Source organism: Somniosus microcephalus, chromosome 11, assembly GCF_052327205.1.
Source record: "Somniosus microcephalus isolate GS21.2 chromosome 11, FLI_Smic_1.0, whole genome shotgun sequence".
In the NCBI taxonomy this organism is placed as follows: Eukaryota; Metazoa; Chordata; class Chondrichthyes; order Squaliformes; family Somniosidae; genus Somniosus; species Somniosus microcephalus.
In genome coordinates, this window is record NC_140997.1 from 1,199,867 (window position 1) to 1,227,250 (window position 27,384).

The window sequence follows — 27,384 nt, forward strand, 5'->3', positions numbered from 1 at the left end:
GCGTGTGTGCTGTGAGGAGGATGCCGAGAAACTACAGGATGATTTGGACAGGTTGGGTGATTGGGCAGAAGCATGGCAGATGCAATATAACGTGGATAAATGTGAGGTTATCCACTTTGGTGTCAAAAACAGGAAGGCAGATTATTATCTGAATGGCAATAGATTGGGAGAAGGGGAAGTGCAAAGAGACCTGGGTGTTATTGTGCACCAGTCGCTGAAGGTAAGCATGCAGGTGCAGCAGGCGGTTAAGAAGGCAAATGGTATGTTGGCCTTCATAGCGAGAGGGTTTGAGTACAGGAACAAGGATGTCTTGCTACAGTTGTACAGGGCCTTGGTGAGACCACATCTTGAGTATTGTGTGCAGTTTTGGTCGCCTTATCTGAGGAAGGATATTCTTGCCATGGAAGGAGTTCAGCGAAGATTCACCAGGCTGATACCTGGGATGGCAGGAATGACGTATGAGGAGAGATTGGGTCGATTGGGCTTGTACACGCTGGAGTTTAGAAGAATGAGAGGGGATCTCATTGAAACTTATAAAATTCTGGCAGGACTGGACAGACTAGATGCAGAGAGGATGTTCCCGATGGTCAGGGAATCCAGAACCAGGGGTCACACTCTAAGGATAAGGGGTAGGCCTTTTAGGACAGAAATGAGAAGGAATTTCTTCACCCAGAGAGTGGTGAACCTGTGGAATTCTCTACCACAGAAGGCAGTAGAAGCCAATTCATTAAATATATTCAAGAAGGAGTTGGGTATATTTCTTAAGGCTAAAGGAATCAAGGGGTATGGGGAGAAAGCAGGGACTGGGTACTGAACTTGGATGATCAGCCATGATCGCATTGAATGGCGGAGCAGGCTAGAGGGGCCGAATGGCCTACTCCTGCTCCTATCTTCTATGTTTCTATGTTTCACACACACTCACCTACACACACAAGCGCACTCTGACACTCAAACACGTACAGCCAAACATACGCACACACATACAGACAGAAATAGATACACACATAGATGCTGTCACATGCACGTGCATACACAGACAAACACACACACACCAGTCATGCATGTAACTCAAGTAATAATGCTAAGTGTTATTATAGGGGTGTTACAGAAGGCTGGCGAGGTTGGTCAGTTGCGAGGAAGGGTAAAGGCGAATGGGCCGAGCTCGGAGGCCATGATTACGCAATGGACCTCGTGTCTGACCTGGAACTCATGCCAGATTTTCCAAGGCAGAAATCCTACTTCATCATTTCCTCCGAGGGAAAGGCGAGAAACCGGAAGAACAGAAACGTGTAGGTATTCCGTGGGCTCAAGGTGCTAAGCGCTGTGTTTGTTCCGGTGTTATGGGCGGGGTTTAGTCTCCCAAATGCTGAGATTCATGTGCCGGGAGCTCTAAAGGTAACAGGTGTCACAGTTTCTGTCCATTCATTTTAATGGCAGCAGAATTGGGAGTTTCTAAAACAAAAGCAAAAGACTGCGGATGCTGGAAATCTGAAATAAAAAGTGTTCTGACGAAAGTTCATCGACCTGAAACGTTAACTCTGTTTCTTTTTTTTTTATTCGCTTCTCGGATCTGGGTGTCGCTGGCAAGGCCAGCATTTATTGCCCATCCCTAGTTGCCCTTGAGAAGGTGGTGGTGAGCCACCTTCTTCAACCGTTGCTATCTGTGTGGTGAAGGTGCTCCCACAGTGCTGTTAGGGAGGGAGTTCCAGGATTTTGACCCAGCGACGATGAAGGATCGACGATATACTTCCAAGTCAGGATGGTGTGTGACTTGGAGGGGAACTTGGAGGTGGTGGTGTTCCCATGCGCCTGCTGCCCTTGTCCTTCTAGGTGGAAGAGGTCGCGGGATTGGGAGGTGCTGCCGAAGAAGCCTTGGCGAGTTGCTGCAGTGCATCTTGTAGATGGTACACACTGCAGCCACGGTGCGCCGGTGGTGGAGGGAGTGAATGTTTAAGGTGGTAGATGGGGTGCCAATCAAACAGGCTGCTTTGTCCTGGATGGTATCGAGCTTCTTGAGTGTTGTTGGAGCTGCACTCATCCAGGCAAGTGGAGAGTATTCCATCACACTCCTTACTTGTGCCTTGTAAATGGTGGAAAGGCTTTGGGGAGTCAGGAGGTGAGACACTCGCTGCAAAATACCTAGCCTCTGACCTGCTCTTGTTGCCACAGTATTTATGTGGTTTGTCCAGTTAAGTTTCTGGTCAATGATGATCCCCAGGATGTTGATGGTGGGGGATTCGGCAATGGTAATGCCGTTGAATGTCAAGGGGAGGTGGTTAGAGATAGTCATTGCCTGGCACTTCTGTGGCGCAAATGTTACCTGCCACTTATCAGCCCAAGCCTGAACGTCATTCAGGTCTTGTTGCATGCGGGCATGGACTGCTTCATTATCTGCGGAGTTGTGAACGGCACTGAACACTGTGCAGTCATCAGCGAACATCCCCATTTCTGACCTTATGTTGGAGGTCAGGAGCCGAGTGGTCTTGGCGGAACCCAAACTGGACATCAGTGAGCAGGGTATTGTTGTGTAAGTGCCGCTTGATAGCACTGTCGATGACACCTTCCATCACTTTGCTGATGATAGAGAGTAGACTGATGAGGCGGTAATTGGCCGGATTGGATTTGTCCTGCTTTTTGTGGACAAGACATACCTGGGCAGTTTGCCACGTTGTCGGATAGATGCCAGTGTTGTAGCTGTACTGGAACAGCTTGGCTAGAGGTGCAGCTAGTTCTGGAGCACAAGCCTTCAGCACAATGGCCGGGGTGTTTTCGGGGCCCATAGCCTTTGCAGTATCCAGTGCGTTGAGCCGTTTCTTGATATCACATGGCGTGAATTCTGTGATGGTGGGGACCTCGGGAGTAGGCCGATAGGGATCATCCACTTGGCACTTCTGACTGAAGATGGTTGAAAACGCTTCAGCCTTGTCTTTTGCACTCACGTGCTGGGCTCCACCATCATTGAGGATGGGGATATTCATGGAGCCTCCTCCTCCTGTTAGTTGTTTAATGGTCCACCACCATTCACGACTGCAGAGCTTTGATCTGATCCGTTGATTGTGGGATCGCTAAGCCCATGCTGCTTCCGCTTTTTAGCATGCATGTAGTCCTGTGTTGCAGCTTCTCCAGGTTGGCACCTCATTTTTAGGTACGCCTGGTACTGCTCCCAGCATGCTCTTCTACACTCCTTGTTGAACCAGGGTTGGTCCCCTGGCTTGGCGGTAATGGTAGAGTGAGGGATATGCCAGGCCATGAGGTTACAGATTGTGGTGGAATACAATTCTGCTGCTGCTGATGGCCCCACAGCGCCTCATGGACACCCAGTTTTGAGCTGCTAGATCTGTTCTGATTCTATCCCATTTAGCACCGTAGAAAATAATAGGGTAATAATAGTGGGGGATTTCAACTTCCCCAATATAAATTGGGACAGTCAGAGTGTGAAAGGCTTAGAGGGTGCAGAATTCTTAAAGTGCATCCAGGAGAGCTTTTTGAGCCAACATGTAGAAAGTCCTACAAGAGAGGGGGCGGTACTGCACCTAATTCTGGGGAATGTAGCCGGGCAAGTGGTGGAAGTGTCAGTAGGAGAGCATTTTGGCGACAGTGACCATAATTCGGTGAGATTTAAGGTGGTCATGGAAAAAGACAAAGACGGCCCGGAAATAAGGGTTCTAAATTGGGGGAAGGCCGATTTTAATATGATAAGGCAGGATCTGGCCAAAGTGGACTGGGAGCAGCTGCTTATAGGAAAATCCACATCAAAACAGTGGGAGACTTTCAGAAGGGAAATAGAGAGAGTACAACGCCAACATGTTCCTGTAAAGGTCAAGGGTGGGACCAACAAGCAAAGGGAACCTTGGATGACAAGGGATATACAAAAATGCATTAGAAATAAAAGGGGGGCTTTTGGCAGTTACAAAAGACTAAAGACAGAAGAAGCCCTAGAGGAGTATAAAAAGTGCAGGGGCATACTTAAAAAAGAAATTAGGAGGGCGAGGAAGGGCCATGAAATAACACTGGCGAGCAAAATAAAGGAAAATCCTAAGATGTTTTATAAGTATATTAAGGGCAAGAGGATAACCAGGGAAAGGGTAGGGCCCATTAGGGACCAAAGTGGCAATCTGTGTGTAGAGCCAGATGATGTAGGCGGGGTTTTAAATGAATTTTTTGCATCTGTGTTCACTATGGAGAAAGACGATGCAGACATAGAAATCGGGCAAGGGGACTGTGACATACTTGAACATATTAGCATCGAGAGGGAGGAGGTGCTAGCGGTTTTAGCGGGCCAAAAAGTGGATAAATCCCCAGGCCCGGACGAGATGTATCCCAGGCTGCTGTGGGAGGCAAGGGAGGAGATTGCAGGGGCTCTGACACTAATTTTCAGAACCTCTCTGGCCACAGGGGATGTACCAGAGGACTGGAGAACAGCTAACGTAGTACCATTATTCAAGAAGGGTAGCAGGGATAAACCAGGGAATTACAGGCCAGTGAGTCTAACATCTGTGGTGGGGAAATTATTGGAAAAAATTCTGAGGGACAAAATTAATCTCCACTTGGAGAGGCAAGGATTAATCGGGGATAGTCAGCATGGCTTTGTCAAGGGTAAATCATGTCTAACAAATCTGATCGAATTTTTCGAGGGGGTGACTAGTGGGGTGGATGAGGGAAATGCTGTGGATGTGGTTTACATGGACTTCAGTAAAGCTTTTGACAAAGTCCCGCATAGGAGACTGGTCAAGAAGGTAAGAGCCCATGGGATCCAGGGGGCCTTGGCGCGTTGGATCCTAAACTGGCTGAGTGGCAGGAGGCAGAGGGTGATGGTCGAAGGTTGCTTTTGTGACTGGAAGCCTGTGTCCAGTGGGGTACCTCAGGGATCGGTGCTGGGTCCCTTATTGTTTGTGATCTACATAAATGATTTGGATGAGAATGTAAAAGGTATGATCAGTAAGTTCGCAGATGACACGAAAATTGGTGGGGTGGTAAATTGCGAGGAGGAAAGCCTCCGGCTACAGGACGATATAAACGGGTTGGTCAGATGGGCGGAAAAGTGGCAAATGGAATTTAACCCTGAAAAGTGCGAGGTGATGCATTTTGGACGGACAAATAAGGCAAGGGAATACACAATGAGTGGTAGGACCCTAGGAAGTACAGAGGGTCAGAGGGACCTTGGTGTACATGTACATAGATCCCTGAAGGCAGCGGAGCAGGTAGATAAGGTGGTTAAAAAGGCATATGGGATACTTGCCTTCATTAGCCGAGGCATAGAATATAAGAGCAGGGAGGTTATGATGGAGCTGTACAAAACGCTGGTGAGGCCACAGCTGGAGTACTGTGTGCAGTTCTGGTCGCCTCACTATAGGAAGGATGTGATTGCTTTGGAGAGGGTGCAGAGAAGATTCACCAGGATGTTGCCTGGGATGGAGCGCCTCAGCTATGAAGAGAGGCTGGACAGGCTGGAGTTGTTTTCCTTGGAGCAGAGAAGGCTGAGGGGGGACCTGATTGAGGTGTACAAAATAATGAGGGGCATAGATAGGGTAGATAAAGAGGAACTTTTCCCCTTAGTGGGGGGGTCAATAACAAGGGGGCATAGATTCAGGGTAAGGGGCAGGAGATTTAGAGGGGATTTGAGGAGGAACTTTTTCACCCAGAGGGTGGTTGGAATGTGGAACTCAATGCCTGAAAGGGTGGTAGAGGCAGGAACCCTCACAACATTCAAGAAGCATTTGGATGAGCACTTGGAATGCCAATGCATACAAGGCTATGGACCAAATGCTGGAAAATGGGATTAGACTGGACAGGGATGGATGGGCGGCGCAGACACGATGGGCCGAAGGGCCTCTTTCTGTGCTGTAAAACTCTGTGACTATGACTCTATAACATGATGGAAGGTGTCCTCAGTGTGAAGACGGGACTTCGTCTCCACAATGACTGTGCAGTGGTCACTGCAACCAATGCTGTCATGGACCGATGCATCTATGGCAGGTGAGGACGAGGTCAAGTAGGTTTTTCCCTCGTGTTGGCTCTCTTACCACCTGTCGCAGGCCCAGACTGGCAGTTATGTCCTTCAGAACTCAGTGCTACTGCTCCACTCTTGGAGATGGACATTGAAGTTCGAGTACATTCTGTGCCCTTGCTACTCTCAGTGCTTCTTCCAAGTGGTGTTCAACATGGCGGAGTGCTGATTCATCAGCTGAGGGAGGGTGGTAGGTGGTAATCAGCAGGAGGTTTCCTTGCTCATGTTTGACTTGAAGCCATGAGGTCCAGAGTCAATTTTGAGGACTCCCAGGGCCACTCCTTCCTGACTGTATACCACTGTGCCACCACCCCTGGTGAGTCTGTTCTGCCGGTGGGACAGGACATACCCAGGAATGGTGATGGAGGAGTCTGGGACATTGGCTGAAAGGTATGATTATGTCAGGCTATTGTTTGACTAGTCTGTGGGACAGCTCTCCCAATTTTGGCACAAGTCCCCAGATATTGGTGAGGAGGACTTTGCAGGGTTGATTGGGTTGTCGTGTCCATAGTCGGTGCCAAGGTCAATCCATCCGGTTTCGTTCTTATTATGATGTTTTGTAGCGGTGAGTTACAACTGAGTGGCTTGCTCGGCCATTTCAGAGGGCAGTTAAGAGTCAACCACATTACTGTCTGGAGTCACATATAGGCCAGACCAGGGAAAGACGGCAGATTTCCTTCCTGAAGGACATTAGTGAACCAGATGGGTTTTTATGACAATCCAATAGTTTCATGGTTACCATTATTGATACTAGCTTTTTATTCCAGATTTATTTAATTAACTGAATTTAAATTCCCCAGCTGCCGTGGTGGGATTGGAACTCACGTCCCCGGATCATTAGTCCAGGCCTCTGGATTACTAGCCCAGTGACATTACCACTACGCTACCGTTTTCTCTCCACAGATGCTGTCTGACCTGCTGAGTATTTCCAGCATTTTCTGTTTTTATTTGTGAGCTTCTAAAGTTGGGCGCACTGACTCTGTGCTGAGTTCTGTGACCTGCCTTCGGGTAACGAACCACACCAGCGACCCAGTCAGCTAGTTTCTGCCGTGTCCAACTTTCCACGCAGTCTCGGGGCTAATATTGCAACTGTGTCAATGGTAGAATTTACAAAATGCCCACAGACAGGGACAAACAGGCTGTAAAGGAAATCAGCAGATTTCCCGAGTGACCCCTGAATGGTTCCACAGTGCTGTATTATGGTTAGATTCCCAAAGAGTCGCGCTCCCCTCTGGGGAGCCAAGCTGTCCGATTGGCAGCTAGGACTGGGTAAGACTTGCAGATGCCCAATCAGTAACTTGCCTTTGTTCCCGGGCAGTGTCTTTGGCCATGGATTCGACTCGGATGATGATATTCCCTCGCCTCCCGTCGCACAGGCCCCCATCTTTGTGCCAGACTCGGACAGACGCCTTTCAGGATCCAGTAGACGAGGTGAGATTGTTCTCTGCGAGCTGTTTGAGTGAGAGTTATTCAACAGTGAAATGTTTGCATTCTCAAAACAAACTGAAGCATTAACAAGTTTCAGAAGTTTCTTGGACAAAGTTGTTAGCTGTTTCTCGTGTCAATTATTGTTCACGGTGATTATTATTCTGGTGATTATTGCTCACAGTGATTATTGCTCACGGTGATTATTGCTAGTGGTTAGTATTGCTCATGGTGATTATTATTCTGGTGATCATTGCTCACGGTGAGTATTGTTCACGGTGATTATTATTCTGGTGATTATTGCTCACGGTGATTATTGCTCACGGTGATTATTGCTAGTGGTTAGTATTGCTCACGGTGATTATTATTCTGGTGATCATTGCTCACGGTGAGTATTGTTCACAGTGATTATTATTATGGTGATTATTGCTCACGGTGATTATTGCTCATGACGATTATTGTTCTGGTGATTATTGCAAGCGGCGAGAATTGGTCGTGGCGATTATTATTCTGGTGATTATTATTCTGGTGATTGTTGTTGGATTTTTTGTCTGTGTGTTTTTGATAGACTCCAATGCCTTCAATGAACGGCGCTCTCAAAAAGGACTTGATCGCTATCTTGACAGCCTGTTTGATCCTGTGTTATCATATGAAAATGGGGTAAGGAAATTCAGGCACGCTGTAAATGGTAACACGTCAGTGAGACAAGATACTTCCTTCCAAAAGGCAGTGATGCATTGTTGAGGATTCAGGGATGAGTAAGAAGGAAGATTCCAGAACTCAGGACTCAGTTATGAGGACAGAGTTACAGAAAATTAAGAATCCTCAAACAAGATTCAAGATTAGAAAGGATTTTGTCCCAAAGAATATGAGATGAATGGAATGGATTCCCAGCAACATTAGGTCAGTTACACTTTTTAATAAAAGAGCTGAATGAATATCTGATGACGAATAGAACCAAGGGTTAGAGGGTAAGTACCTGCAGAGATAATTGATGTTGTAAAGAGCACAGAACCCTGGAGCCTTACACCACCGAAGTAGGCCACTCGGGCCATCATGTCTGACCCGGCCCTTTGCTAGACCTACCCAAAACCAATCCCACACTGTCCCCATAGCCCTGAATCTATCGGCTTGATATATTTATCCAATTTTCCCTTAAAATCTCTCTGCCACAGCACCGGCGTAGCTCAGCATTTCATACTCCACAACCGTCTGTGTATACAATTCCCCCTCACTACCTTCTGCACTCGCTCTGTGACAATTTTAAATTGATAATCCCTTGTCACTGACTCCCCAACCAGAGGAACAGTCTTTCCCTATTCACACTATCAAAACCCTTCATAACTTTAAACGCCTCCATTAAATCTCCTAACCTTGCTCTGCTCCAGTGGGAACAGTCCCAGAATCACTCCCATATCTATATCTCCCAGCCCTGCACCATTCTGGTGAATCTACACTGTTCGCTCTCTCTGACTTTAATGTCCTGTCTATAAAGGGCCGTCCATAACTGCACAAAGTCTGTAACTGTGGCCTTAATGGGTGGGGGAAATTTCCACAGGCTCTTTCCCACTCACGCACCCTGTTCCTGGGGTTCCTGCGGATCTTCAGTTGGCGTTACCCTGGATGTGTGGGAGATCCCTGTGGAAATTCACCCCTACTTCTTTATTCTTGTATTCAACGGTCACATTTATAAATCAGGAAAGTGAGGTGGTTCCTGAGGCACTGGGACCATGGAGATGGTAGAGAGTCACCCATTGGGGTGTTCGGGTTGGACCAGTATTCTGGAGGGTGTTCGGGTTGGTCCAGTATTCTGGAGGGTGTTTGGGTTGGTCCAGTATTCTGGAGGGTGTTTGGGTTGGTCCAGTATTCTGGAGGGTGTTTGGGTTGGTCCAGTATTCTGGAGGGTGTTCGGGTTGGACCAGTATTCTGGAGGGTGTACGGGTTGGTCCAGTATTCTGGAGGGTGTTTGGGTTGGTCCAGTATTCTGGAGGGTGTTCGGGTTGGACCAGTATTCTGGAGGGTGTTCGGGTTGGTCCAGTATTCTGGAGGGTGTTCGGGTTGGTCCAGTATTCTGGAGGGTGTTCGGGTTGGTCCAGTATTCTGGAGGGTGTACGGGTTGGTCCAGTATTCTGGAGGGTGTTTGGGTTGGTCCAGTATTCTGGAGGGTGTACGGGTTGGTCCAGTATTCTGGAGGGTGTTCGGGTTGGTCCAGTATTCTGGAGGGTGTTCGGGTTGGTCCAGTATTCTGGAGGGTGTTCGGGTTGGTCCAGTATTCTGGAGGGTGTTCGGGTTGGTCCAGTATTCTGGAGGGTGTACGGGTTGGTCCAGTATTCTGGAGGGTGTACGGGTTGGTCCAGTATTCTGGAGGGTGTTCGGGTTGGTCCAGTATTCTGGAGGGTGTTCGGGTTGGTCCAGTATTCTGGAGGGTGTTCGGGTTGGTCCAGTATTCTGGAGGGTGTACGGGTTGGTCCAGTATTCTGGAGGGTGTTCGGGTTGGTCCAGTATTCTGGAGGGTGTTCGGGTTGGACCAGTATTCTGGAGGGTGTTCGGGTTGGTCCAGTATTCTGGAGGGTGTTCGGGTTGGACCAGTATTCTGGAGGGTGTAGAATTCACGATAAAGCAGACGGCATGTGGAAGAAGTGGCTTGATGGGATGACTGACCTTTGCATGTTGTGTAGATCTCCATTGTTGTGACTGCCGGCACCCTCACGTGTACTATTCACCCAGTGCCGGCAGCAGCTCAGTCAGGCAGTGAGCCGCCACTCCTGGATGGGTAACAAGGTCAAGCTGAAGCTTTGGGAATTGGCATTGAGGAGTCGGACTTGCCTGAGCTTTCGGGCACAAAGCCCAGAGAGATTGCCACTGCTTTTCCATTTTACAGATATTAAAGGATTCAGAAAACAAGATGCTGAGGGAACCTTTAAAAGTCAAAGATAAAAACATGAATGTCAAGAAAAGCACTTTAACTTTCAGATTTCATTAACTAATGGGGCTTGTTAAGCTATGGAGATAGTTATGTTGTGGGGTTTAATTCAGTAGCAGGTTTAAATTGAGGATTTTTATAGTTCCATCATTAGTTGAGTTGCTGGGTTTTAAATAGCATTTGGTGAAGTTTCTGGGTTTGGTTAAGTAGCAGATTTCATCGAGCGGCAGGGTTTGGTTTGAAGCATTTTTCTTCCTCCCATTTTAAGGATTTGGAACGATCTTCCTTAGTGTCAACCCGGATGAAGGGAGGTGGAAAAGTAGGAACTGGCAATGGAGACGGGACCCAGCTGACCCCTGTGAGACCCACGGAGACCCCGGGAGCCCAGCAAGGTCAGTATTCCGCGGGGCTGTTTGACCGGAGCTTCCCATTGACCGGTAAAGATTCCGTCTGACCCAGTCATTTCGTTATGATCGGGGTGAAGCAGTGACTTTTTTTAAACCGTAAATAATATTAACTCTCACACTGGTGCCAACCTCTGACGGGTTTCGCAGCGTCGGTGAACCCCCCCTGCTCTCCGTTGGGGCAATGGGGAGGAAAGGAAAAAGACCCAAAGCTCTTTACCGAGGAAGCCCCAGGCCCATTACAGGAGAATTACCCCATTCCCGTTCCCGTTCCCAGCCCCATTCCCTGTCGCAGGGATACCTGGAAAAAAGGAAAGACGAGAAAATACAAAGTAATTTCAAGTCTAAGGAAAGAGCAAAGGTAATTGATTAGAATGTAATTTAATTAGCACTGTCGTTCTTTAATGTTGTTTTCTAGGCTGTGATCCTTCTCAACTGAATGCCCAGCAGCAAGATTTCATAAACCAGCAAGCCTACCTCCTGGTGAGTTCTAGTTTAATTATCTTAACCAGTGACAACATCGAGTGATTTATGAACTAAAACAGCCCAGTGCTCCTGATGGTTTGTGGGACTGACCATCGGCTATTTGGAGTTATAATCTTGAAGTGATAATCTTGGTTCGGGTTATCCTGGGCCAGGAGAGGAAAAATCCCCAAGGTTCCCGCTCCTGCTTGCTGCCCAGTGATCCCTGCTAGCAGGGCGAGTGTTTGGGCAGCAGGATTGGGCTGTGATGCTCTCCTGTGATACTCCTGGACTAGACTCGCACAAAGAATTGCCACTTGGTCAAGGTGCTAGAGGGGTGGTGGTGCCCATGGAACCAAACCCACAGTGTTCTGATTCAGAGGAGAGAGTGCTATTAACTGAGCCAAGCTAACACTTAACATGGTCTATATTGGACATTGATAACAAACTGATAATACTTTTCAGTCCTATCCAAATGCTGTCTTTGGGATTTAAATGTTTTGTGTCATCTCTTTGTTGCACTAACAGGCCCAGCAAATGACCCTGCAGGCCATGGTTCTCCAACAGCAAATGACAAGTGCCAGCCCACCAGACCCCAGCCTGAACCATGACCCCAGCGCTGCCATGAAAGCCACTAACAGCACCCAAAGTGCACCAATCACAGCACCCAAACCAAAAGTGGGCCTTCCTGCTCAGGTGAGTGTAATGAATGTATCTCAGAAGTTTATGTGTGCAAATGGACGCTGCGTATCAAAGGAATGATTAGTGTCTTCATGAGTTTCCGGGTGGGATATTTCACACAAGTTCACGGCACTAGTGTGAGGAAGCCGATAATGAGTCAGGCGTACAGCGCTGTCTCTGGGATCAAATCCAAAATCTTCTAGAATCTTTGTGGTAGGAGCCAATGTCTTCTGGATTTCTTCCTGCCCATAGTCCCACTTACTCTCCTTGTTCTGTTGTAATGTGATCACTGCCTCAGCTTGCGAGCCAATACTTTCTCACCGTTAACACACCAACACATAAATGTTCGTTGCTTTCTCTATATGCAGTGTATTTTTGTACTCATCGAGGCTAGAGTAGTGTGGACTAGAATGGTTTTCTAGGTTTAGTAACCATAAAACACTCCCAGCTCAGCTTTAGACTTTCTCCCAGAGATGTACCTTAGCCCCAAACTATAAGAGCACCCACCTTACTGTGGCAGTGTGATATTTCCAACGCCCACACTAGCTATTCATTGTTTTTGCAGGGTGACACCCCCAGTTCCGTACTGAGCAGTTTGATGTCATGGGCTCAAGCTCATTAGGAACTGGATAGAGACTTTTTTTTTAGGAGTGTTTGAAACCCTTCTATCATCTGCCCAGCCCCAAGGCGTCACAGGCCATTCACCAACTGTGGGAACACTGCCTGTTTCCAGATCTGTAGGAGGGTGCGAGAGGATGCAAGAGTGTGTCGGAGGGTATGTGAGGGTGCGGGGGGGCGCAGGAGGATGTACAGAGAGTGTAGGAGGGTGTCTCAGGGTGTAATATATTGTGGGAGGGCGCGGGAAGGTGTGGGAGGGCGCGTAAGGGTGTGGGAGGACGCGGGTGGATGTAAGAAGGGTTGGGGGAGGTTCCCATCTCTTCATGACCAATTGGAAACTTGGTGAATCCTCTTAGCAGTCAAAAAGAACTTGCATTTCTATAGCATCTTTCATGACCTCAGAGCATCCCAAAGCACTTTACAGCCAATGAAGTACTTTTGAAGTGTAGTCACCGAGTGTAATGTATCCAAGTTTGCTGATGATACAAAGCTAGGTGGGACAGTAAGCTGTGAGGAGAACACAGAGTCTGCAAAGGGATATAGATAGACTGAGTGAGTGGGCAGTAAGGTGGCAGATGGAGTATAATGCAGGGAAATGTGAGGTTATTCACTTTGGTAGGAAGAATAGAAAAACAGAATATTTTTTAAATGGTGAGAAACTTTCAAATGTTGGTGTTCAGAGAGATTTGGGTGTCCTCGTGCAAGAAACACAGAAAGCTAGCGTGCAGGTACAGCAAGCAATAAGGAAGGCAAATGGCATGTTGGCCTTTATTGCAAGGGGGTTGGAGTATAAGAGTAAGGAAGTCTTGCTACAATTGTACAGGGCCTTGGTGAGACCACACCTGGAGTACTGGGCACAGTTTTGGTCTCCTTATCTAAGGAAGGATATACTTGTCTTGGAGGCGGTGCAACAAAGGTTCACTAGATTGATTCCTGGGGTGAGAGGGCTGTCCTATGAGGAGAGGTTGTGTAGAATGGGCCGATACTCTCTGGAGTTTAGAAGAATGAGAGGTGATCTCATTGAAACATAAGATTCTGAGGGGGATTGACAGGGTAGATGCTGAGAGGTTGTTTCCCCTGGCTGGAGTGTCTAGAACCAGGGGTCACAGTCTCAGGATAAGGGGTCGGCCATTTAAGACTGAGATGAGGAGGAATTTCTTCACTCAGAGGGTTGTGAATCTTTGGAATTCTCTACCCCAGAGGGCTGTGAATGCTGAGTCTTTGAGTATATTCAAGGCTGAGATCGATAGATTTTTGGACTCTAGGGGAATCAAGGGATATGGGGATTGGGCGGGAAAGTGGAGTTGAGGTCGAAGATCAGCCATGGTCTTATTGAATGGCGGAGCAGGTTCGAGGGGCCGTATGACCGACTCCTGCTCTTATTTCTTATGTTCTTATGTAATGTAGGGAAACGCAGCAGCCAATTTGCGCACAGCAAGATCCCACAAACAGCAATGTGAGAATGACCAGATCATCCGATTTAGTGATGTTGGTTGAATTGCAATTATTATCCAGGACAGTGGGTAGAACTCCTCTGCTCTTCGTCGAATAGTGCCAGCAGATCTTTTACATCCACCTGAGAGGGCAGATGGGGCCTCAGTTTAACATCTCATCAGAAAGGCAGTGACGTAAGAAAACTACTAGGCACTTGGTCTAAGCGTTAAACAAAGCTTTAATCAACTGTTTTACAACATGGCGGTCTAGTTGTGTCCTTCACTAGTTCCTGTTAAGAATGTCCTGTGCAAGCTGGGCCCGTGCCTGAGTATTTATACTCTCCCTGGACAGCGCCACCCGCAGGCTGCTCAGTATTATTTCATAAGTCTTTCTTTCATGAATGACTGATTCATGTCAGACGGCACCTCTGACAATGCAGCACACCCTCAGTACTGTGCCCCCCTCCCCAGACAATGCAGATCTCCCTCAGTACTGACCAATGTTCCCTCTAGTTTTCTTTTTGGTGTGTGGTCCCTTTAATGTGTTGCGTGGCCCATTCAAATTTCCGCGCATGCGTGTTTTTTCCATTTAAAAGCCAGTGAGCCGGCTGCGCGGGACCTCCAGACCGCTGTGCAACCGCGCAACTTAACGGAAACATTGGTACTGACCCTCCGACAGTGCAGCACTCCCTCAGTACTGCCCCTCCGACAGTACAGCGCTCCCTGAGTACTGCCCCTCCGACAATACAGCGCTCCCTCAGTACTGCCCCTCCGACAGTACAGCGCTCCCTCAGTAATGCCCCTTCGACAGTACAGCGCTCCCTGAGTACTGCCCCTCCAACAGTACAGTGCTCCCTCAGTACTGCCCCTCCGATAGTACAGCGCTCCCTGAGTACTGACCCTCTGACAGTGCAGCACTCCCTCAGTACTGCCCCTCCGACAGTGTAACACTCCCTGAGTACTGACCTTCCGACAGTGCAGCGCTCCCTCAGTACTGCCGCTCCGACAGTGCAGTGCTCCCTGAGTACTGACCCTCTGACAGTACAGCACTCCCTCAGTACTGCCCCTCTGACAGTACAGCGCTCCCTGAGTACTGACCCTCCGACAGTGCAGCACTCCCTCAGTACTGCCCCTCCGACAGTGTAACACTCCCTGAGTACTGACCCTCCGACAGTACAGCACTCCCTCAGTACTGCCCCTCCGACAGTACAGCACTCCCTGAGTACTGACCCTCCGACAGTGCAGCACTCCCTCAGTACTGCCCCTCCGAAAGTGTAACACTCCCTGAGTACTGACCCTCCGACAATGCAGCGCTCCCTCAGTACTGCCCCTCCGACAGTGCAGGGCTCCCTCAGTACTGCCCCTCGGACAGTGTAACACTCCCTGAGTACTAACCCTCCGACAGTGTGACACTCCCTCAGTACTGTCCCTCTGACAGTGCGGTGCTCCCTCAGTACTGTCCACTTTGGTGTCAAAAACAAGAAGGCAGATTAGGACCCCAGCTATTCACAGTATATATTAATGATCTAGACGAGGGAACTAGATGTAATATCTCCAAGTTTGCAGACAACACAAAGCTGGGTGGGTGTGTGTGCTGTGAGGAGGATGCCGAGAAATTCCAGTATGATTTGGACAGGTTGGGTGATTGGGCAGATGCAGTATAATGTGGATAAATGCGAGGTTATCCACTTTGGTGGCAAAAACAGGAAGGCAGATTATTATCTGAATGGCAATAGATTGGGAGAAGGGGAAGTGCATTGAGACCTGGGCGTCCTTGTGCACCAGTCGCTGAAGGTAAACACGCAGGTGCAGCAGGCGGTTAAGAAGGCAAATGGTATGTTGGCCTTCGTAGCGAGGGGGTTTGAGTAAAGGAACAAGGATGTCTTGCTGCAGTTGTACAGGGCCTTGGTGAGACCACATCTTGAGTATTGTGTGCAGTTTTGGTCGCCTTATCTGAAGAAGAATGTTCTTGCCATGGAGGGAGTGCAGCGAAGATTCACCAGACTGATACCTGGGATGGCAGGAATGACGTATGAGGAGAGATTGGGTCGATTGGGCTTATATTCGTCAGCGTTTAGAAGAATGAGAGGGGATCTCATTGAAACTTATAAAATTCTAACAGGACTAGACAGACTAGATGCAGGAAGGATGTTCCCAATGGTCGGGGAGTCCAGAACCAGGGGTCACAGTCTAAGGATAAGGGGTAAGCCATTTAGGACAGAGATGAGGAGGAATTTCTTCACCCAGAGAGTGGTGAACCTGTGGAATTCTCTACCACAGAAGGCAGTAGAGGCCAATTCATTAAATATATTCAAGAAGGAGTTGGATATATTTCTTAAGGCTAAAGGGATCAAGGGATATGGGGAGAAAGCAGGGGCAGGGCACTGAATTTGGATGATCAGCCATGATCGCATTGAATGGCGCAGCAGGCTCGAGGGGCCGAATGGCCTACTCCTGCTCCTATCTTCTATGTTTCTATATGTTTCTATGTCCCTCCGACAGTGCGGCACTCCCTCAGTATTGCCCCTCCGACAGTGTGGCACTCCCTCAGTACTGTCCCTCCGACAGTGCGGTGCTCCCTCAGTACTGCCCCTCCGACAGTGCGGCGCTCCCTCAGTACTGCCCCTCCGACAGTGCAGCGCTCTCTCAGTACTGCCCCTCCGACAGTGCAGCCCTCCCTCAGTACTGTCCCTCCGACAGTGTGACACTCCCTCAGTACTGTCCCTCCGACAGTGTGACACTCCCTCAGTACTGTCCCTCCGACAGTGTAACACTCCCTCAGTATTGACCCTCCGACAGTGTAACACTCCCTCAGTACTGCCCCTCCGACAGTGTAACACTCCCTCAGTACTGTCCCTCCGACAGTGTAACACTCCCTCAGTATTGACCCTCTGACAGTGTAACACTGCCTCAGTATTGACCCTCCGACAGTGTAACACTCCCTCAGTACTGCCCCTCCGACAGTGTAGCGCTCCCTCAGTATTGCCCCTCCGACAGTGTGGCACTCCCTCAGTACTGTCTCTCCAACAGTGCGGCACTCCCTCAGTACTGTCCCTCCGACAGTGTAACACTCCCTCAGTACTGTCCCTCCGACAGTGCAGCGCTCCCTCAGTACTGTCCCTCCGACAGTGCGGCGCTCCCTCAGTACTGTCCCTCCGACAGTGCGGCACTCCCTCAGTACTGTCCCTCCGACAGTGTAACACTCCCTCAGTACTGTCCCTCCGACAGTGCTGCATTCCCTCAGTACTGTCCCTCCGACAGTGTAACACTCCCTCTGTATTGACCCTCCGACAGTGCAGCGCTCCCTCAGTACTGCCCCTCCGACAGTGTAACACTCCCTCAGTACTGTCCCTCCGACAGTGTAACACTCCCTCAGTACTGTCCCTCCGACAGTGTAACACTCCCTCAGTACTGTCCCTCCGACAGTGCGGTGCTCCCTCAGTACTGCCCCTCCGACAGTGCGGCGCTCCCTCAGTACTGCCCCTCCGACAGCGCAGCGCTCTCTCAGTACTGCCCCTCCGACAGTGCAGCCCTCCCTCAGTACTGTCCCTCCGACAGTGTAACACTCCCTCAGTACTGTCCCTCCGACAGTGCGGTGCTCCCTCAGTACTGTCCCTCCGACAGTGCGGCGCTCCCTCAGTACTGCCCCTCCGACAGTGCAGCGCTCTCTCAGTACTGCCCCTCCGACAGTGCAGCCCTCCCTCAGTACTGTCCCTCCGACAGTGTGACACTCCCTCAGTACTGTCCCTCCGACAGTGTGACACTCCCTCAGTACTGTCCCTCCGACAGTGTAACACTCCCTCAGTATTGACCCTCCGACAGTGTAACACTCCCTCAGTACTGCCCCTCCGACAGTGTAACACTCCCTCAGTACTGTCCCTCCGACAGTGTAACACTCCCTCAGTATTGACCCTCCGACAGTGTAACACTCCCTCAGTACTGCCCCTCCGACAGTGTAACACTCCCTCAGTATTGACCCTCCGACAGTGCAGCGCTCCCTCAGTACTGCCCCTCCGACAGTGTAACACTCCCTCAGTACTGTCCCTCCAACAGTGTAACACTCCCTCAGTACTGTCCCTCCGACAGTGCGGTGCTCCCTCAGTACTGCCCCTCCGACAGTGCGGCGCTCCCTCAGTACTGCCCCTCCGACAGTGCAGCGCTCTCTCAGTACTGCCCCTCCGACAGTGCAGCCCTCCCTCAGTACTGTCCCTCCGACAGTGTGACACTCCCTCAGTACTGTCCCTCCGACAGTGTGACACTCCCTCAGTACTGTCCCTCCGACAGTGTAACACTCCCTCAGTATTGACCCTCCGACAGTGTAACACTCCCTCAGTACTGCCCCTCCGACAGTGTAACACTCCCTCAGTACTGTCCCTCCGACAGTGTAACACTCCCTCAGTATTGACCCTCCGACAGTGTAACACTCCCTCAGTACTGTCCCTCCGACAGTGTAACACTCCCTCAGTATTGACCCTCCGACAGTGTAACACTCCCTCAGTACTGTCCCTCCGACAGTGTAACACTCCCTCAGTACTGCCCCTCCGACAGTGCGGTGCTCCCTCAGTACTGCCCCTCTGACAGTGCAGCGCTCCCTCAGTACTGCCCCTCCGACAGTGCGGTGCTCCCTCAGTACTGCCCCTCTGACAGTGCAGCGCTCCCTCAGTACTGACCCTCCGACAGTGCGGTGCTCCCTCAGTACTGTCCCTCTGACAGTGCGGCGCTCTCTCAGTACTGCCCCTCCAACAGTGCGGCACTCCCTCAGTACTGTCCCTCCGACAGTGTAACACTCCCTCAGTACTGTCCCTCCGACAGTGCGGTGCTCCCTCAGTACTGACCCCCCGACAGTGTAACACTCCCTCAGTACTGTCCCTCCGACAGTGCGGTGCTCCCTCAGTACTGACCCTCTGACAGTGCGGCGCTCCCTCAGTACTGTCCCTCCGACAGTGCGGCGCTCCCTCAGTACTGTCCCTCCGACAGTGCGGCGCTCCCTCAGTACTGCCCCTCCGACAGTGCAGCGCTCCCTCAGTACTGTCCCTCCGACAGTGCGGTGCTCCCTCAGTACTGCCCCTCTGACAGTGCGGCGCTCCCTCAGTACTGTCCCTCCGACAGTGCGGTGCTCCCTCAGTACTGTCCCTCTGACAGTGCAGCGCTCCCTCAGTACTGTCCCTCCGACAGTGCGGTGCTCCCTCAGTACTGCCCCTCCGACAGTGCGGTGCTCCCTCAGTACTGTCCCTCTGACAGTGCAGCGCTCCCTCAGTACTGTCCCTCCGACAGTGCGGTGATCCCTCAGTACTGCCCCTCCGACAGTGCGGTGCTCCCTCAGTACTGTCCCTCCGACAGTGCGGTGCTCCCTCAGTACTGCCCCTCCGACAGTGCGGTGCTCCCTCAGTACTGTCCCTCCGACAGTGCTGTGCTCCCTCAGTACTGTCCCTCCGACAGTGCGGTGCTCCCTCAGTACTGTCCCTCCGACAGTGCGGCGCTCCCCCAGTACTGCCCCTCTGACAGTGCGGCGCTCCCTCAGTACTGCCCCTCCGACAGTGCAGTGCTCGCTCAGTACTGCCCCTCTGACAGTGCGGCGCTCCCTCAGTACTGCCCCTCCGACAGTGCAGCGCTCCCTCAGTACTGCCCCTCTGACAGTGCGGCGCTCCCTCAGTACTGCCCCTCTGACAGTGCGGCGCTCCCTCAGTACTGCCCCTCCGACAGTGCGGCGCTCCCTCAGTACTGCCCCTCCGGCAGTGCGGCGCTCCCTCGGGCTCAATTCCCTGGAATGGGATTTGAACCCGCAGCCTCCTGACTGAGGTGTTTTGCTACCCACTGAGCCCCGGCTGACACAAGGAAGAAGTGATGTGCTTATTTATCACTTATTCCAGGTAGACAGACATTGCATTTGGAATATTAAATTATCACCTGTTCTATATTTTTCACAGATTAATGCCGCCAACAAAGTCCCAGCCCAGCCGCTGATCTCCCACGATGCTGCCAAAGGGAAGCTACCTGTCAACAGGCCGAGTAAGTCACCCTCAGCACACCGACCAAAGTGCTGGCTGGAGAGTTTAGAACCAGGGGTCACAGTCTCAGGATAAGGGGTCGGCCATTTAGGACTGAGATAAGGAGGAATTTCTTCACTCAGAGGGTTGTGAATCTTTGGAATTCTCTACCCCAGAGGGCTGTGGATGCTCAGTCGTTGAGTATATTCAAGACTGAGATCGATAGATTTTGGACTCTAGGGGAATCTTGGGATATGGGAAAGTGGATTTGAGGTCGATGATCAGCCATGACCTTATTGAATGGCTACTCCTGCTCTAATTCTTATGCTCGTATGTTCTCATATAGGAAATCATAACCAGCTCAGTTATACTTTAGGCTGGCATGGAGATCAGAGGGGTTAGATAGCTGCCCCTGGGATCGATAGATAGCTGTTCCTGGGGTAGATAGATAACTGTCCCTTGGATTGATAGATAGCTGTCCCTGGGATAGATCGATAGCTGCCCCTGGGATCGATAGATAGCTGTCCCTAGGATAGATCGATAGCTATCCCTGGGATAGATCGATAGCTGTCCCTGGGATAGATCGATAGCTGTCCCTGGGATCGATAGATAGCTGTCCCTGGGATCGATAGATAGCTGTTCCTGGGGTAGATAGATAGCTGTCCCTGGGATAGGTCCAGCATCTCGTGAAGTGGTGTGCCGATAACAACCTGGCCCTTAACATCAAGAAAACCAAAGAAATCATTGTGGACTTCAGGAAGTCTAAAGGCGGAAGTCACACCCCCATCCACATCCATGGGGCTGTGGTGGAAAGGGTGGACAACTTTAAGTTCCTCAGAGTCCACATCACGGAAGACCTCTCCTGGTCCCTCAATACCTCCTCTCTGGTGAAGAAGGCCCAGCAGCGCCTATATTTCCTAAGGAGGCTGAAGGGATGTAACCCGTCACCCCTGATCCTCTCTAACTTTTACCGCTGCACAATAGAGAGCATCCTGGCGAACTGTATCACAGTATGGTATGGCAGCTGTAGCTACTATGACCGGAAAGCCCTGCAGCGGGTAGTCAAAACTGCCCAACGCATTACCGGCACCCGGCTACCGACCATAGAGCACATATACCAGAAACGCTGTTTACGGAGGTCACAGACCATCATCAAAGACCCTACTGTTGTAGGAAAAATGATTCCTCGGAAACTAGACTTTGAGTAAGAGAGACAACTTTATTAAATGACAGAGCTCTGGGAGAAGCGTCTGCAACCACGCGGTCTGCGAGAGCACCTTCTCCCCGATTGTAGTACGTGCCGAGCTTATATACAATTCCAAAAAGTTGGTTTTAGATCATTTACATTCATCCAATCAATTCGTTTATTAGCGCATATCGTTATTTTCCTCCAGTCAGGAGTTTACACACTTGTGTTGCCAATTCTGCCTCCTCAGGTCTTCGTTCCGTCTTGTTCCGTCCGCATCACCAGCGGAATGTGATTAGTTCGATAATAGGGTACAGGTGATTAGTTCGATAATAGGATACCAGTGAACCTTGTTAGTCCTCAGTGATTCAATTAGTCCCAGTCAGCGAATTTGTTGTTTGTGTCTTTTCCAGCAAAATCTTGTCCAGCAATCTTGTCCAGCAAAATTTTATTCTAACAGTCCCTCCTCTTGGTCCTGGAGCATGATTCATTTGCTCCCAGATGACCATCCTCGGTCCCCCTTTCGTCGGTGCTTACAGCCACTGGCTTATGTCCGGGGGTTCGGTTGCTCCTTCGACAGTGTCGTATTGGTGTTCTTCGTCCCTTGGTAGCAGGTTGGTGTGTTCCTCCACGATAGAGGCGATCGGCATCACAGTTTTCATAGCAGTTTGGCACTCATTTCTCTCAGGGACTCAGCCGTATCGTTGGCTATTTGTTCGAGCACTGCTGCCATGTTTATGGATTCCCTTGCTATTTTTCCTGTTCCGTACCAGGGGAATGCTATAGCCCAGAATCTTTCGGTTTCCGTAATAGCTCTCTTAACACGCTTGGCTGGTTGCCATAACGACTGGTACCCGTAGTGGTGGGTTAGGGAGGATAAATAATGGATGTATGGTACTACGTATCCTATATAGCATGACCCAGTCCAGGTTCGTGGAAGCCATGGATACGCCTTATATCCGCAAATGAAATAGGTATTATTATAGGCCTCAAATTTGTTCCAAAGTTGGTACATGATCCCAGGTATTCCCCTCCAGGGTAGATTGCTAGTCCGGTTTAGCACTTCGGATAAATTAAACGTTCCCACGTAGGGCCATTCTAGGGCACCTGGTGGTTTAGTACTGGTTTTGGTTAAAGTGTAATTATACTTGCACTTACTCCATCCAACCACTAACCCTGTCTCGTCATAGTTTACCAAGCAGACTTCCCCCTCTGCATTGTTTAGTTCTCCCCCTGTGCTGACTAATAGCTCTTCTGGATACCTTTGATTATCGTACTGGGGATGAAACCATCCTTTAAAGTTCGTGGGGTTATACCCTGCCTGTTTCCACTCATGTTCCAGCTGACCTGGATTCAAGCTATTTTGGGTTTGTATGGTATCCTCCTTATTCCAGGTGGTATTAGAGTATAATAACCACCCTACCATCTCCTCTACCTTAAAGGGGATAGGTCTTAATGGGATACCTCCCCCCGTATGGGTGGGCACATGGGCGCACACCCAGCAGGAGCTTTGGCCCATTTTTTTCGCATAGACATATGACATATACAGAAAGGTATTTACATGCAATCCTCTCTCTTTACGTAAATGGGGTACCGCGCTTCCCGTGACAATATAAAATATTGCCATTACCCATAATACTCTAAACATGATTAATATATCACTACAGTCCAGTCTTTACAGGAATTTTATGACAAAGGGTATGCAGATCACCTGTAAAACAGATTCAGAAAGTAGCCAGTCAGTCGTCTTTATATACTTTCAATTGTGTCCAATGCTTCCATACTCCTTTACCCCTTATGTCTAGACAGGCACAGGTATCCCCACTGATTATGATTTCATATGGCCCACTCCATTTTGGGGCGAACCCTGGTTTGCTGGGCAGAGTTTTCACCATGACTTTACTACCCGCTGAGGGAACATAAGCCGTCATTGTGAGCTCTTGTGCCCGATCCTTGTCCTCCTGATTATCGCGGACATTTTTTCGCCTCTCCTTTAATTGAGTGCTAAGTTCCAGAACATATCGTTTTAGTCTATCTTTTAAAGGGCCTACATCGGCCCCACCTGTTATGATGCCTTCTGGCAATTGCATCGCCCTTCCTGTCATCAATTCATAAGGGGTCAAGCCTGTCGTTCGGTTTTCAGTGGCTCGCAGCTTCATTAGGATAATGGGCAATACTTCAGTCCAGGTTTTCCCTGACGTCTGCATTGCCTTTGCCAATGCATTTTTAAGGGTTCGGTTCATTCGTTCCACCATGCCCGAACTTTGAGGGTGGTATGGGATGTGGAATTTTTGTTTAATTCCCATTAATTGGCATACCGTTTTTATGACACTCCCAGTAAAGTGGGTACCTTGATCAGAGTCCATTTGAATTGGTATTCCCCACCTGGGGATTACTTCTTCAGCTAAGACTCTGGCAACCGTCAAAGCGGTGCAATTTCGCGTGGGGAAAGCCTCTACCCAGCGGGTGAATTGGTCTATGACCACGAGGCAGTAGGTTTTGCCGTGTGACGGTGGAAGGGGACCTGTGAAGTCTATCTGTATATGCTCCCAGGGCCCTCGCGGCCTTGGTTGATGTCCCATTTTGACTTTTATGGGTCGCCCGGGGTTATACTGCGCACAGGTGATACATCGATGGCAGTATCTCGCGATATCTCTTCCCATCCCCTTCCACCACCACTCTTTGCTGAGGCTTCCCATCATCGCTTCTCTCCCTGAGTGTACAAGCCCATGGTGGAGTTCTAATAGCGTATTTTGAATGCACTTGGGGGCCATTACCCTGTTGTCCTTTCGCCAGACATTATCGCTTCCCCGCTTTGCGCCTTGTTCTTCCCACGTACCTTTTTCGGCGTCGGGGGTGTCCTCATGGAGTTCGTCAATACTTATCTCGTCCTCAGAGCTGCTCACAGCGGCTATTGGTGCTTCCTCGATCCTTTCTTGCTCTAGCGCCCTTTGTGCTGCTTGGTCCGCAGCCTGGTTCCCCTGGTGATTTAACCAGTCCGGGCTAGTCCGGTCCGGTTCCCTCTGATGTGCCTTAATCTTAATTACTGCTGTAAAGTCTGTGGGTTGTGCAGTTAATAAATACACAGACTTCAGAAGTAACAAACAAAACAGGTCTTTACTATTCGAAGGTCCGGGCGAATCTGCCCCAGAAATCCTGCTACAACACTTATATACTGGTGTGGTCACTATCGGTATTACAGTATACAGAAGCCAAACAAATAGTGCCACACCTAAAGTAGTTCCCTTAAAGGTGAACGGTTACATTCAATAGTTCCCTTAAAGGTAGACGGGTACATACACTACAATCCTCCCTTTTTAGCTTATTACTTACAGAGTCCCCGTTAAACATACATATCTTCAACTTCCTATAAAACAAATTACAGCTATAATCTCGGTGGAGTCAATGTCATATAAAACAATTTACAAATATAATCTCGGTGGAAACAGTTCACAGGTTCCGTCTCTGCGGAAACAGTTCATAGATTCAGTCTCTGATCTTGACTCGTTCCGAACAACATTTCTTTGGGGTAGCCGGTTCACCTGGCTAGCGTGACTCCTCCATAGCCTTTTTCTTGACGCAGCAGCTTGAACTTTCGTCCTGTTGAACCAGCAGTGCGGACTTTTACAACCAACTGGCTGTCTTGACATTTTCCAGTTTTTCAACTAATTTAGCTCCTTTCGTAGTGTTCCGCCTGAGATGGTAGAAGTGCTAATATTTTAGACAGTTATTATCTTCTGCTTCTTCTTTTTCTTTTCTGCCTTTTTGAAACTCTCGGAGCTCCTTTCTCGGCTGCCAGCTGTAGCGCCACCAACTCTCTATGTTCCTTAGACCTTAAGTGCTTCCTCCGGATTTCAGCACTTTGGGAGTTTTCATCACAAGCTGGGCAGACCACATCCTCGTAATATTCAGTGTCACTCAACAGGTCATGGTAATATTCGGGTTCGTCCTGAGTTAGGCCAGCGAGAGAGCCTTCTTCTTCCTCCTCACCCGTCTGGACGTTAGCTGACGGTGGTTCCTTCCCTAGACATCTTTCTTGAAAAGACTTCTTCATGCATTCATATTCATCCCGCTCTTCCTGGGTTGTCTGCCATTCCTTCACCACTGACCTCATTTGTGAGTTCAATACCTTCCCTTCCACCGGGGATTGCGGTATCAGGCTATTTAATCCTTCTACTGAAGCAGCTGTTTCAACATTCTTCTGTTCACATTGACGTGATTCAACGAACTCTTCATAGAGTAAACTGTAACACAAAATCTGTGTTGCCACCTCAGTTATTTCTGTAACTTTTGGGAGCTCCGAATTCCTTCCCTTTGCAGATTGAAGCTCGTGTTCCCATTGTGGAGTCTTGTCTCTCAGCATGTGAAGGAGTTGGCTGACCGTTAACTCTTCCACGGGGACTCTGTGGATCAGAGTCTTCACCATTTCATCCACCTTTCCCTCCAATGCTTTCACCTTCCTTTCCTCTTGTACTTTGGTTTCAAGCGCTCGAAGAAGTTGCGCCTTGATGCTCCCAAGCTCATGTTCAGAGCCCATTCTTACAGTCTCTGTGTTTCTTACAGTTTCCTTCCCTTCCACTGAAAGGATTCCCAGTTGACTCTGCTCTTCAAGTCGTTGAACCTCGGTCATTGCCGCCTCATATTTGTCTTGGGTTTCCTCCAATATTTTTATGAGTTCTTGGACATCTTGTCTTTCATGTTCTGCCATGTCTTTCACCGCTAAATTCTCATCTATGGATGGAACTTCTACCGATGAGTCTGTCTTGGCCTTGAGCTCATCAAGAATTTCCTGCAGCCTTTGGACTTCTTGCTCATGTTCAACCTTTAGTTGTTCATATGCTTCTACTGAAACTAGCTTTTCGGAGGTTGCCGAGTTAATCCCCTCCAGAATTGTAGCCTGGGCCTGTTCATACTGTTCTTTCCACTTCTCACACTCTGCTTGTAAGGAGTCGTAGAGAAGAACTGGAATAAAATCCCGGCTTCCTGAAGATTCCTCTTCATTTGCTTCTTTCGCAATTTCCTGTTGGAGTTCAGCCAAGGCTGCTATGCTATCTGCCTCTCGAAGTCTCACTGCCATCAAATCTTCTTTATTCTTGCAGCCTATCTCAGTCATTTTCCCTTTATTTTCATTTAACTGAGTGATAAGCTCCTCTTGCAACATGGCCAAATTATTCTCATCAGGTAAAGAAGCGTTTCTCTTTTCCATGTCCAAGATTTTTTTCTGCATTCCTTTAAGTGCACACTGCGATTCAGCTTCTCTTAACCTTGCCTGCAGTAGCTCCGTCTCCAATTGCAGAACAAAATCCTCAGTGCAGCGTGGTTTGCCTTTATGCTGTATCTCTAGATCATGCAAATATTCTAACTCCTGAACATCATAAGGGAGATGTGATCGGTAATTGGTCACGATGGCTTTATGGTCGCTCTCTGCTTGAGCCAGCAGGTTCTGTTGTCTTTCCAGACTCTCCCATTCGGTGTCATAGAACTTTTTCATTGTTTTCATCTCCTGTACGAGACGGTAACTTAATTGTTCGAATTGTTGTCGTACTTTGAAATAACGTTGAGTTCGAGCTCGGTGTTCCTCCGTAATGCATATGTCTGTGACTTGGACAGACTCAGAATTCTCTGTCTTTATGCACGCCATCGTTTTTCCAACCTTAGCCAGTGAGTTCATGTTAACCTTGTTTTTCATACGTGGGCTGGACTTATCGTCTTCCGGCTCAGAGTCTGAGCTGCTTGTCTGCACCGAGTCCTCACTCGTCATTGCTTGTTGGTAGTGCCATTCCATGTCTATTTTCTTGATCCACTCCCGTCCTAGAAGTGGTGGTCCTCCCTCATGTAGTACATACAAGTTCATTCTTGGGTGTTCTTTACCCCTATCTCTCACCTTGACTCTTATTTTTCCCATGGGGTATACTTTATGCCCCGTGTATGTCTGCAATACGAACTTGGTATCTCTTAAGGGTATGTGTGAGAATAGCCGGTGGTAATCCCCTCGATTTATGACTGATACAGCTGATCCAGTGTCCAACTCCATTTTCACTTGGACTCCAGCTATTTTTAGCATGACCCAGATAGTTTGTAGGTCAGCTTCCTTACTCACATGGTGGATACTCAGACTACCCAGCTCCTGGCCGTTTGGATCTGAGTCTGGATTCTGTTCGTCTGAACTCTTCTCAGCCCCCTTGTATATCTTGTTGTACTTTTCTTGTGATGGCTTCCTTTGGTTGTTGGTCTTCTTCCCTGACCGGCATACCTTAG

The 27,384-nt window shown here is 49.2% G+C and overlaps 1 protein-coding gene across 1 annotated transcript in view; it reads left to right on the plus strand.

Moving 5' to 3' along the window:
- myo15aa (myosin XVAa) overlaps nt 1–27,384 on the plus strand; it is a 581,049-nt gene that overhangs the window by 373,302 nt on the left and 180,363 nt on the right. The window contains 7 exon segments of the mRNA XM_086002218.1: nt 1,098–1,289; nt 7,326–7,438; nt 8,001–8,092; nt 10,624–10,747; nt 11,178–11,242; nt 11,750–11,917; nt 19,881–19,962. Coding sequence (XP_085858344.1) covers nt 1,098–1,289; nt 7,326–7,438; nt 8,001–8,092; nt 10,624–10,747; nt 11,178–11,242; nt 11,750–11,917; nt 19,881–19,962 — 836 coding nt within the window.